The sequence below is a fragment of the Mobula hypostoma genome, chromosome 3 (assembly GCF_963921235.1).
Source record: "Mobula hypostoma chromosome 3, sMobHyp1.1, whole genome shotgun sequence".
Taxonomy (NCBI): Eukaryota; Metazoa; Chordata; class Chondrichthyes; order Myliobatiformes; family Myliobatidae; genus Mobula; species Mobula hypostoma.
The window spans coordinates 215369306-215382082 of record NC_086099.1 but is presented as its reverse complement, the minus strand read 5'-3'; the positions used below and the strand labels follow the sequence as shown (position 1 = coordinate 215382082).

At 41.5% G+C, this 12777-nt stretch overlaps 1 protein-coding gene across 1 annotated transcript in view; it reads right to left on the bottom strand.

Moving 5' to 3' along the window:
- Nucleotides 1–7184: 7184 nt before the first annotated feature.
- The window catches only part of rheb (Ras homolog, mTORC1 binding), a 101691-nt gene continuing 96098 nt past the window's right edge, over nt 7185–12777 (bottom strand). The window contains exon 8 of the mRNA XM_063044470.1: nt 7185–10143. Coding sequence (XP_062900540.1) covers nt 10051–10143 — 93 coding nt within the window. The 3' untranslated portion in view covers nt 7185–10050. The remainder of the gene's footprint in view (nt 10144–12777) is intronic.

Sequence of the window (12777 nt, the reverse complement as noted above, 5' to 3'; positions counted from 1 at the left end):
GAAGCCATTTGAGTCAAAGCCTCACCACTCTAGCACTGGCCCACTCACACTATAGCCGCTCCACTTACTTTTTGCTTTTTATTGGCCTTTACTAATACCTCAAGCAATCTCCTGGTCCACAGACAAGTTGCAACAGACACTGCTCGCCTTTTTAAAACTGTCACATAAAATCCACAAGGAACTGTCCCCAACTCACTTCGTGATCTGACACTCGGCAGACAAATCCCCAAAGGTTCCACTTGTCCTTTAAAACTGGTTGTTAAAACTGGCATGTAACATCAATTACTCTCTTCACTCCCATAGGAGGAAGTTATAACTTACAATCCACTCCACTCCATAAATATTAAAAAATGAAGAGTGCAGACTAATTGGAAGCTCTTACACAGATTTTCAGAAGTACAAATGGATAATGGAATGGCTCTGGGCCTGTACTCGCAAGAGTTTAGAAGAATATGGGAGGGAGGAATCTCCGAGTATTGGAAGTCTTAGATACAGTGAAAGTGGAGAGGATGTTTTCAATAGTGGGGGGGGGGTCTCAGGTCAGAGAGGGCACAGCCTCAGAATAGAAGAATAGGGATGAGAAGGAATTGCTTAGAGGATGGTGAATCTGTGAAATTGGCACAGACAGCAGTGGAGGCTAAGTCATTTGGTATATTTAAAGTGGAGGTTAATAGGTTCTTGATTAGTAAGGGCATCAAATTTTATGGGGGAGAAAGCATGAGAATGGAGTTGAGAGGGAAAATAAATCTACCCTGATCTAATGGCAGAGCAGACTTGATGAGTCGAATGGCCTAATTCCGATTCTATGACTTATGGTCTTATTCCTGAACTAACACCTGATCTATCTGGCCCCCAGTACTCTATCCCATTCTCTCTGCCTTCCTCTCTAATTATTGTGCATTCCTTCCATTTGTTGCCCTCCTCACCTTCCTCTCCTATCTGATTCTGTCTTATCAAATGGGAGGGGAGGAGAAGATGGCGACGCAACGGCTCCGAGATGATATCGTATTTGTTAAATAGGGGCTGTGCACAATCCTGATTTGATGGAGACAGCTGTGAGAAGCACAGAGGAACACCTGGAGAAACTTCTGAAATGCAGCTGCTACTGTGCAATCGAGAATCTCCGGAGAGGAAGGCCCCAAATCCTCGGCTTTGTCTATTGCCTGTTGCCGGGGTCGAAGCGCTCGGCAGAGATGGTGCTCAGTGTCGGAGGGCTGGTCGGAGGCTCGAAGTTTTCAGATGGACTCAGAGTCAGCTGTGGTCGGGTGCTTCCAGGATGCTGCATCAGCAAGTTTGCGGCGCTGGAAGCTCATGGCAGGGAGAGTTTTTCTTCCTTCTCCATCCGCGTGAGATGATGGGACTTCCGAGAGACTTTGAAACTTCTCTTTTTACCGTGCCCATGGTCTGTTCTTCATCAAATTACAGTATTGCTTTGCACTGTTGTAACTATATGTTATAATTACATGGTTTTTGTCAGTTATTTTAGTCTTGGTTTGTCTTGTGTTTCTGTGATATCATTCTGGAGGAACATTGTATCATTTCTTAATGCATGCATTACTAAGTGACAATAAAAGAGGACTGCATGCCCTCATAATCTAATCTAGTCACTTCCACCTATCACCTCCCAGCTTTATTTTCCCACTCTCCCCCCTCACCTGGCAGCTTTTGCTATTTGAGATTTAGTTTGTCACCGAAGACTAGAGCAGCTTCTGTAGATGTACAGTGGGCAGTGTTCTGATTACATCAACGGCCAGTGTGGAGGTTCCAATACACAGACTGAAAGAGGCTGCAGTAGACTGTAAACTCAACCAGCTCCATCACAGGCACAAGTGCCCCATCATCAATCAATTGAATTGAATTGACTTTATTACTTACATTTTTAATTCCACATCCCATTCCAATTCTGATATGTCTATCCACTGCCTCCTCTACTGTAAAGATGAAGCCACACTCAGGTTGGAGGAACAACACCTTATATTCCGTCTGGGTAGCCTCCAACCTGATGGCATGAACATTGACTTCTCAAACTTCCGCTAATGCCCCACCTCCCTCTCGTACACCATCCGTTATTTATATACACACATTCTTTCTCTCTCTCTCTCCTTTTTCTCCCTCTGTCCCTCTGACTATACCCCTTGCCCATCCTCTGGGTTTCCCCCCCTCCCCCTTTTCCTTCTCCCTGGACCTCCTGTCCCATGATCCTCTCATATCCCTTTTGCCAATCACCTGTCCAGCTCTTGGCTCCATCCCTCCCCCTCCTGTCTTCTATCATTTTGGATCTCCCTCTCCCCCTCCCACTTTCAAATCTCTTACTAGCTCTTCTTTCAGTTAGTCCTGACGAAGGGTCTCGGCCTGAAACGTCAACTATATCTCTTCCTAGAGATGCTGCCTGGCCTGCTGTGTTCACCAGCAACTTCGATGTGTGTTGCTTGAATTTCCAGCATCTGCAGAATTCCTCGTGTCAACATTACATCCTTTGATTTTATATTCTAGTCCTCTTGAAATGAATGCTAACATCACATTCATCTTCCTCACCACAACCTCAACCTGCAAATTAACCTTTAGGGAATCCTGCACAAGAACTCCTAAGCCCCTTTGCACCTGTTTTTTGTACTTTCTCTCCACTTAGAAAATAGTCAACCCTTTCATTTCTTCTACCAAAGTGCATAACCATACACTTCCCAATACTGTATTTCATCTGCCATTTCTTTACCCATTCTCTTGATCTGTCTGTCCTTCTGTAGCCCCTCTACTTTCTGAAAACTAACTGAACCCCCATCTATCTTCATATTGTCTGCAAACTTTGCAACAAGCCATTAATTCCATCATCCATCAGTGACATGTAACATAAAAAGAGTCAGTCCCAACACAGACTCCTACAGAACACCACCAGTCACCAGCTGCCAGCCAGAAAAAGCGCCCTTTACCTCCTGCCAATCGGCCACTGCTTTATCCATGCTAGAATCTTTCCTGTAATACTATGGGCTTGTAGCTTGTTATAGAGCCTCATGTGTGGCACCTTGTCAAAGGCCTTCTGAAAATCCAAGTACACAACATCAGCCAATTCTCCGTTGTCTAACCTGCTTCGTATTTCTTCAAAAAATTCCAACACATTTGTCAGGCAAAGTTTTTCCTTGAGGAAACCATGCTGACTATGGCCTATTTTATCATGTGTCTCCAGGTACCCTAAGACCTCATCCTTAATAATCGACTCCCAACATCTTCCCAACCACTGAGGTCAGACTAACTGGCCTATAAGTCTCCTTTCTTCTAACTCACTTCCTTCTTGAAGAGTGGACTGACATTTGCAATTTTCCAGTCTTCTGGAACCATTTAGAATCTAGTGATTCTTGAAAGATCATTACTAATGCCTCCACTATCTCCTCAGCCATCTCCTTCAGAACTCTGGAGTTTACACCATCTGGTCCAGGTGACTTATCTACCTTTGGACCTTTCAGTTTCCCAAGAACATTGGTAACTTCACACACTTCATGCCCCCTGACACCTGGAACTTCCACCATACAGCTAGTGCCTTCCACAGTGAAAACTGATGCAAAATACTTAATCAGTTTGTCTGCTATTTCCTTTTCCCCCATTTCTACTCTCCAGCATTGTTTTCCAGTGGTCCGATATCCACTATTGCCTCTCTTTTACACTTTATCTGAAGAAACCTTTGGTATCTTTAATATCATTGGCTAGCTTACTTTTGTATTCCATGTTTACCTACTTAATGACTTCCATAATTCCTTTTACTCCACTGTAATACTGACACATCTGACTTTATCTTCTCTTTCTCAAAACTCAGGGTGAGTTCTATCATATTATGATCACTTCCCCGAAGGGTTCTTTTACCTTAAGCTCTCTAATCAATTCTGGTTCATTGCACAATGCCCAGTGCAGAATAGCTGATCCCCTTGTGGGCTCTACCATGAGCTGCACTAAAAAGCCACCTCTTAGGCACTCTAGAAATTCCCCCTCCTGGAACCCAGCACCAACCTGATTTTCAAACTACCTGCAAACTGAAGTCCTCCATGACTATTGTAACGTTACCCTTTTGGCATGCATTTTCTATCTCCCGTTGTAATTTGTAGGCCACTTCCTTACTACTGTTTTGGGGGTCTGTACACGACTCCCATCAGGGTCTTTTTACCCTTGCAGTTCCTTAGCTCTATCCACAATGATTCAACATCTTGTTGAATCATCTTTGTTTTTACCAACAGAGCAATGCTGCCCCCTCTGCCTTCCTGCCCATCCAATGTATATCCTTGGACATTAAGCTCCCAGCTATAATTTTTTGGCCATGATTTCATGATGCCTACAACATCATACCTGCCAGTCTGCAACTGTGCCACAAATTCATCTACCTTATTCCGTATACGCACACATTCAGCTACAACACCTCCAGTCCTGTATTCACCCCTTTCGATTCTGTTGTACCATGCTCAACTTTTTGATTCCTAACTCTGTCTGAGGTCTTACCAACATCTGCCTCCACAACCTCTCCACTAGCTGTTCTGGCATTCTGGTTCCCATCCCCCTGTAACTCTAGTCTAAACCCCACCATGCAACAGTAACTAACCTTCCCGCTAGGATATTAGTCCTCCTCCAGTTCAGGTGCAAATCATCCCTTCTGTGCAGGTCCCACCTTCCCTAGAAGAAAGCCCAATAGTCCAGAAATCATATGCTTTCCCTTCTACACCAATTCCTTAGCCATGTATTAAACTGTATAATCTTCCTAGTTCTAGCCTCACTATCACATGGCACAGGTAGCAATCCTGAGATCACAACCCTGGAGGTCATGGCCTTTAACTTAGCACCTAACTCCCTATGCAGAACCTCGCCATTCATCCTACCCATATCATTAGTACCTACATGGATCACGATTTCTGGCTGTTCACTCTCCCACTTAATGCTGAGGACACGATCCAAGTTATCCCAGTCCAGGAATCTCATTCTCACCCACAGAACCTCCTGTCCATTCCTCAACTAATGAATCCCCTATGACCACAGTGTGCCTCTTCTTTGCCCTTCCCTTCTGAGTCACAGAGGCAGACTCAGTGTCAGAGACCTGACCACTTTGACTTTCCTCTGTTAGGTCACCCCTGCCCCCCAACAGTACCCAAAGTACCATACCTGTTGTTGAGGGGTCGGCCACAAGAGTACTCCTTAATCCCTTTACCCTTCCTGTCACCCAGTTTCCTGTGTCCTGCACCTTGGGTGTAACTACCTCTCTATATATCCTATCACCCCCTCAACGTCCTGAATGATCTGGAGTTCATCCATTTCCAGCTCCAACTCCTTAACGTAGTTTGTTAGAAGCTGCAGCTGGATGCACTTCTTGCAGTGGTAGTGGTCAGGGACACTGAAGGTCTCACTGCCTTCCCACATTCCACAAGAGGAGCATTGTACTGTCATCTCTACCTAGATGAGCAGATATAAAGAGAAGGAAAAGAAAAACTTTAGCTTTTCTTGCATTGGTTTCACTCAGAGAAAGCATCGAAGGGCTAAAGCCTTATGATCATCACTCTATGTCCACACACCCTAACCTCTTCCCTCCATCTTTTTATTCTGGTTATCTCACCTCTTACAGCCCAGTTGAGGGGTCTCAAACTGAAATGCCTACTGTCCATTTCCCTTCATAGTTGCTGAAGTTGTCCAGTGTTTGGTGTGTTGCTGCAGATTCAAGCATCTGCAATCTCGTGTCTCGATATTCCTGATCTACACTAGTTTGCAACCGTACAGCATAATACTGAATAATCTTTTGAACTAGGGAAGGATGGTGAACCTCCAATCATAATACACTGCAGGTATCCAACTAATCTAAATACATAAATGCTGGCCCAATACTGCTTATATACTCAGTGGACACCTTATTATGTACAACTACTTGTAAAATGCAAACATCTAATCAGCCAATCATGTGGCAGCAACTCAATGGTTAAAAGCATGCAGACATGGTCAAGAGGTTCAGTAGTTGTTCAGACCAAACATCAGAATGGAGAAGAAATGTGATCTAATTGACTGATTGTGGAATAATTGTTGGTGCCAGATGGGGTGGTTTGAGTATCTCAAAAACTGTTCTTCTGGGATTTTCACGTAAACAGTCTCTAGAGTTTACTGAGAATGGTGCAGGGGAAAAAAGCCACACAAAAAAAAAAATCCAGTGAGTAGCTGTTCTGTGTACAAAAAATTCCTCGTTAATGAGAGAGGCTAAAGGAGAATGGCCAGACAGGTTCAAGCTAACAAGGCAGTGAAGATTCAGCATGACATCTAAAACTTTGACAAACTTCTATAGATGTGCAGTGGACAATGTATTGATGACTGCATCACAACCTGGTATGGAAACACCAATGCCCTTGAACAAAAGATCCTACAAGTAGTGGACACAGCCCTGTCCATCACAGGTAATGAGCACATCTACATGAAACGTTGCTGCAGAAAAGTCGCATCCATCATCAGGGACCCGCACTATCCAGGACATGCGCTCATCTCATTGCTACCATCAAGGAGGATCAGGAGAATGAGGATTTGTACCACCAGCTTCAGGAACAGTTATTACCCCTCAACCATCAGGCTCTTGAACAAAAGAGGATAACTTTATTAATGTCATTTGCCCCATCACTGAAATGTTCCCACAAACTATTGACTCACTTTCAAGGACTCTTCATTTCATGCTCTCAATATTTATTGCTTATTTATTATCATTTATTTTTGTACTTGTACAGTTTGTCTTTTGCATACTGGTTGTACACCAAGTTGTTGCGGTCTTTCATTGATTCTATTATGGCTATTATTCTTTTATAGACTTTGTTGACAAAGCCCGCAAGAAAATGAATCTCAGGGTTTTAGTATATGGTGACATACATATACTTTGATAATAAATTTACTTTAAATAACCTGGTGTTACAACAGTGGTGCAGAAAAACATCTATGAAAGCACAACACTTCAAACCTTGAAGTGGATAGACCGCAGCAGAAGACCATGAAGATACAGGAGGTACCTGATAAAGCGGCCACTGAGTGCATACCCGATATTAATATCCAGTATACAACTACTTCCTCCATTTTGTCGTACCCACTGAAACCAGATAATTTTGCAGGTTACTTTGGAAGCAATCTGAATACTGTACTCCAGATGATCATTTTCTTTGCTCCTTTTCCTGATTGCATATGAAATAAATATCCAATGAAATCAGACTATTGACTTTTCCCAACCAAAGCATGTTTATTATTTAGATACAAAAACCTGCATTTCCATTATGATAGGATAAAGTGACCATAAAGACCATCTCTGACACCTAATCAAGTTTCCGATCCATACAATAAAAGGCACATAAATTTAGTTTGTACATGCAATGAACCAACTAAGACATTACTGACTGAAAGGTAGTTCAGTTACCAATGAACTATTTAGCACCTTAATACTGTTGCTGTTCCCCCCACCCCAATATTATAGCAATTATTAAAATTTGCTACGTCATGCTCCCTTTAATTTTGGTTTCGTCACACCTGTAGGCGCACACTTCAACCACCAGATGGCAGCTATTTCATTGCTGGTGGCATACCATTGGACTCCATGCTTTGGTTTGATCCCTTGATACCCCATTGTTTCTCAGACTCTGCATCAAAACCAGGGAATGTTCCGCTCACCAGAAGGATTGAAGCAGTCCAAAGCAAAGGCTCCCTACCACCATCAAATCTGCAGTGGAAAAATGTTCAGATTTTAAAACAGATGATATTCATCTGCAAAACTTTCAATGCTGGCAGATGGATATCAGCATTGAACATTTAAATGTCCTAGGTGCACATTTGAAGGGATTTCTTCTTTTCTAGAAAAGGGCATCACAGTCAAAGCCACTGTTCGTTCTCGGTCCCTAAGCTACAAGTGGTGGATTACTTGAACTACTGCAGTCCTTCCCGGGAAGATACTTTTCAAGTGTGATTTGATAGGGAGCTCCAAGATTCAGACCCAGCAATAAGGGAACATCAATGAACTTCCAAGTCACAGTGGTGTCCAACTTGGGAGGGAAATAGGCATACAACAGTGTTTCCGTGCCTGATGTCTTTATCTACCTTGGTAAACAAGGCTCACAGTTTTGGGAGTTGGTGTACACAAATACATGTGCTGGTACCAAGGGGAGGAATGAATGATTGGGCAACACCAACTCTAGCCTTTCACACGAGGAATTCATTTTAATATTTGAAGTCAATGGCTAAATTGACTTCAAATATTAAAAAGTGTGGAAAATCTTCAATACACCTATGGGTCAGAGAACATTTTGAGTGGAGTTATGTCAACTTTGGAAAATCTCAAAGTTGCATTAGGGTTATATTTAATGATGGATATGAGAGTTCGATACTTAAGTACAGAATCAAGCTGATGGCATTGAGTGGTGGAGCAGGCTTATAATGCCAGTTGACTCATTTTTCTGTTTCTCTCTGTGTATCATATTAATAAATGTTTTTTGTACCTCCACATGGAGGCAAAGTGCCCATGTACCAATTCTTTACCCTTTCAATTAGGCACAAATCAGAGTTTTTAAATATTAGTTTGAAATGTGGACTCTTTGTTGCTAGCCCCAAGCAACCAGGTAATCATAGGCACGGTGCAATTTGAGGAACTGGTGATTTCTGAATGGTATTTTTAGATTTCCCTCTCTTGATTTGAACTGCTCATATCTGGTCACTGTGAGAAATTAAAGCTGAAGTGTTCTGCCATGACAATTCCAAATCAAACCACTCAATTAGTTGTCATCATTCAAATGAGGTGAAAGTAAAATATTTTTATTGCATTTCTGACCAATCATAGCAATATTTTCATGTGCTGTAAACTGCACTGCCCAAGTGTACAGATCAGTTGGGAATCACAACAAATTTATACTAAAGACAAACTAAATTTTCATCTTACTTTAACTTAACACAAATACTTGCATTTCTGCAGTGAGCAAATCTCACCTACCATGGATTAAACCCCACTTTAAGTTACCCTGTATTTAGAAATTAGTAAATGATTTGAATAAGACTTTACCAACCCTTCAGTAGAGCTTGCAGGAAAAATAGAAACTAATTTGTTTTCACTGACTAATGCAACACAACAAAAATCAAAAATAGTCCATATGAAGATTTATGCGTTGGTGCCTATGCAAGTAATGACTGTAGGGTGGTGGGCTTAGAATGTAGATTATAAGGCAATTGTGCTACTGCAGATTGTCGACAACATTAATCAATCACGTTATGTTTTGAAGGAACAAAATACTCAGGTAAATGGTAATTTCTCAAATATATACAATTGGTTGCATTGCATTTTAAACTTCCCCAATCTCAACTTTTAGACCATCAAAAACCCTCTTAAATACACAGTAGAAATCTGCACACAGCAAGCTATTCAATTAATGAAGGTAGCCATCACTGGTTTAGATGATTTAAAAACAAAGAAAATACACTAGTTAAAACAAAAAGCAGGTGTCAGTCAACGTCAGGGTCCCATGAGCTGCCTTCAAAGCAAGAACAAAATGCAGTCTCATAAAACCCATCTCGATTGTTTTAAAATAGCTTTGTATAATACAGGGAATCTGGTACAAACACAAGTTTTTACTCTAGTATATTTCTACCAGCAAGTATTAAAAACAAATCAGTTTGCTGCTAACTTTTATTTACAAGTTTACATACAACACATGAAGAAGAACACTGATATATCCAAGCCTGTGTGTAAATAGTAGTGTAACAATATGCATTTTTTGTTGGTTTACGATCAACTATTTCCAACTGACATTCCTACTACATGGAAAATGAATGCTGGCAAACAACTATCCATTGCTCGTCAAGAAATACAATATACAATCCGAAAAATAAGAATTGAAGTGTTTTTTTTAAATGCAGAAGTGAAGCTATTTGCAATAGGGTCAGAATTCAACATAAGTGAGGAAAGAAAAGGAAGTCTCTGACCATCTGTGGAACTGGTAAAAAGAAAGGCAGAGTTTTTAAATTCGGAGGGAAAGTGGCAGTTTGCCTCTTCAAGTAAAGCAGTTTCAGAGTCGTCGCCATCAGGGCTCACATTACTGAGCACGAAGATTTGGCTTGCTGACACCCTCCGTCTGCCCGCTCAGCCTCCATAATTATCCGCTTAAACACCTCGACTGCGGTCTGAAAGAGAGGAAAAGACATTTGAAGATTCCCAATGATTATTTGTATTCTTGGGATGAGAGAGATTCCCCTCCAACTGGTGAAGATATTTCTAGACTGGGTAATATGTTCATATCACTTCACAGCACTGGAGAATTTACACTGTTAATTAAATAATAAAGGCAGCATTGGCAATGGTGATTGTGAAACTACAGACTGCTAGAAGAACTCTTGTCCTTTAGGGAAATGAAACCTATGAAATGGGAATGAACTGCTAAATGAAACTTAAGTCTATGCTTGAAGAGCCACAGCAATATGGTCAACTCAGTCGCCTCTCTCCCAGCAGAAACACGCCAGGAAGCCCAACTTCTATTCACTGTGTAGGACATTAATATAGACTGGAAGGCTTCAGGGTGGCTACACCACCAGCACCTTATGGGGAATTAGAAACAGAAAGTAAATGCTGTGCATGGTGATAATGATCACTGCCTGGCTGCAGCCTAAGATAGCATTGAATCTTTTTACACTCACAACACCGCATTTTACTTAGCAAAGTGAGGCATTGCTTATCTTTGCGTGTATCTGTAAGGTTGAATTCCATTCACTAGATTCCTTAGTAATAAAGACAAACAACAGAAAAGCAGACAAATAATTCAATCAGCCCTCAAGCCCGTTCCACCATCATGGTTCATTCTGTATCTCAATATTAAATTCCTCTACCCAAGTCAACTGCTGCCTTCTACGTCCAGAAATTCATCTTGTTCCCCTTTAAATACAGCATGGTAACAGAGTGGCTAGCGTAACAGTACTACAGTACCAAGGATCACCAATCAGGGCTCATTTTCCACCGCTGTCTGTAAGGAGTTTATACGCTCCATGACAGTGAGGGAGAAAGGAATTTTAGGACAGGTGGAAGACAATATTGGTAACACTAAAAACAGTACAAACCGGTGAGGCTGAGGGGCAAATTTTAAAATATCTATCATGTTAATTATAAACCTGATTTTAAAAAAAACAATTCAAATACATTATAGGGATGTGCCAACTTTGAAAAGGGAACAAAATCTGGGTCTAGAAGCACTTCCTTCATAATTCGTATTCAAGTTGACAAGTCACCCTGCTGTGTAAAATTCTGGCTAGGCCACATTTTGTATTGTGTGCAGTCTTGGTCCCCTATAATAGGAAAGACATGAAAGGTTCACAAAAGGTCATCTTCTCAATTAAAAACTATTAGCTCCAAGATTAGACAAACCTGTATTGTTTTCTCTGGAGTGTCAGAGACAAGGCACTATCAGAGTGAAAGACTAGATCAAGTAGACAGTTAAGAGCTTTTCCATCCTCCCTCCCATGCAAGAATGTCAAATACTGTCAGCATAGCTTTAAGGTGACAGGAAAGAGATTTGCAAGGCAAGGTGCCCTCCACCCAAAATACATACACACAGTGGGCGGTGCCTGCAACGCACTATCAGAGATGACAAAAGACCATGAAAGGCAATGATGACGGGAACATTTAAGAGGTAAATGAACAGCAAGGGAAATATAGAGATACACACTGGAATTACTTTTATTTGGTACGCTGACCAGAACAGATATTGTGGGCCAAATGGCCTGGTCCTGTGCCATACTGTTCTAAAGTCAAGGTTAATTCATGTTAAATTCAATACCATAAACTCATGGCTTTTCAGATTACCCGAGAGTTGATTTTCAGTCATATTAAATAAATCCCTTTTCATGACTTTTAATATAAAGTGAAGCCAGTCAAAGCTTGCCTTTAAACCGAGATGGTCCTTAAACTGCTTAACTGCAAATTGCTGGGTGTTTAAAGCCTGCCTGTGCAGCTGCAGTGAATCTGCAGACTCACTCTCATGGCATTGAGCCAGGAGTAGAGTTGCAGTAAACTCAACGATTTCCACCATCAGATTTATGAACAGTTCATGATCATGACTTTATTTCTTTTTACTTTCACTATTTTGTAATTTATAGCAAATTTTTGACTTTGTACCACCCCACTGCTGCAAAGCAACACATTTTACACCATTTAAGTCAGTGATAATAAACCTGTTTCTGAAAGGAAGGTTATTGTTTTTTTCTAGTTTCTGCAGCCTAATCCTTCACTGCAAGCTGATGGGCAAGAGATTTGATTACATGCTTACAATATCATCAGTTATGCAGTCCATCTGCCCCTCTATGCTAATTCTACTTGTCTACATTAGGCTTACATCCCTCTATGTCTTTATTATCCAAGTTACTGACTAATTGTGTTTTTAATCATTATAACAGCCTTCATCACCACTTGTCAACTCACTCCATATGACCACTGTCTGAAAAACCCGTCCCTCAGATCTCCCTCCTAAAAATTTCTCACCCCTCCGCTCATCCCCATACCCTCTAGTTTTAGACTATCTGATCTCTTTATAACTACAGGCCTCCACTCCAAGCAGCTCCCAGGAAATTCTGCACTCTTCAATGCTACTTGCATCCTTTCTGTAGTGCAGCATTGGAGGGGCCACCATACAGGATCAGAAAAGGCTGCACAGGACTGCAAACTCAGCCAGTGTTCTTGACAATTATATCTATAAGAAGTGCATTCAGCTGCTGCTTCTAACAGACCTGGAGGATCTAGCAGAGCTGAGGATGAACACTGGGAGGGTGAGG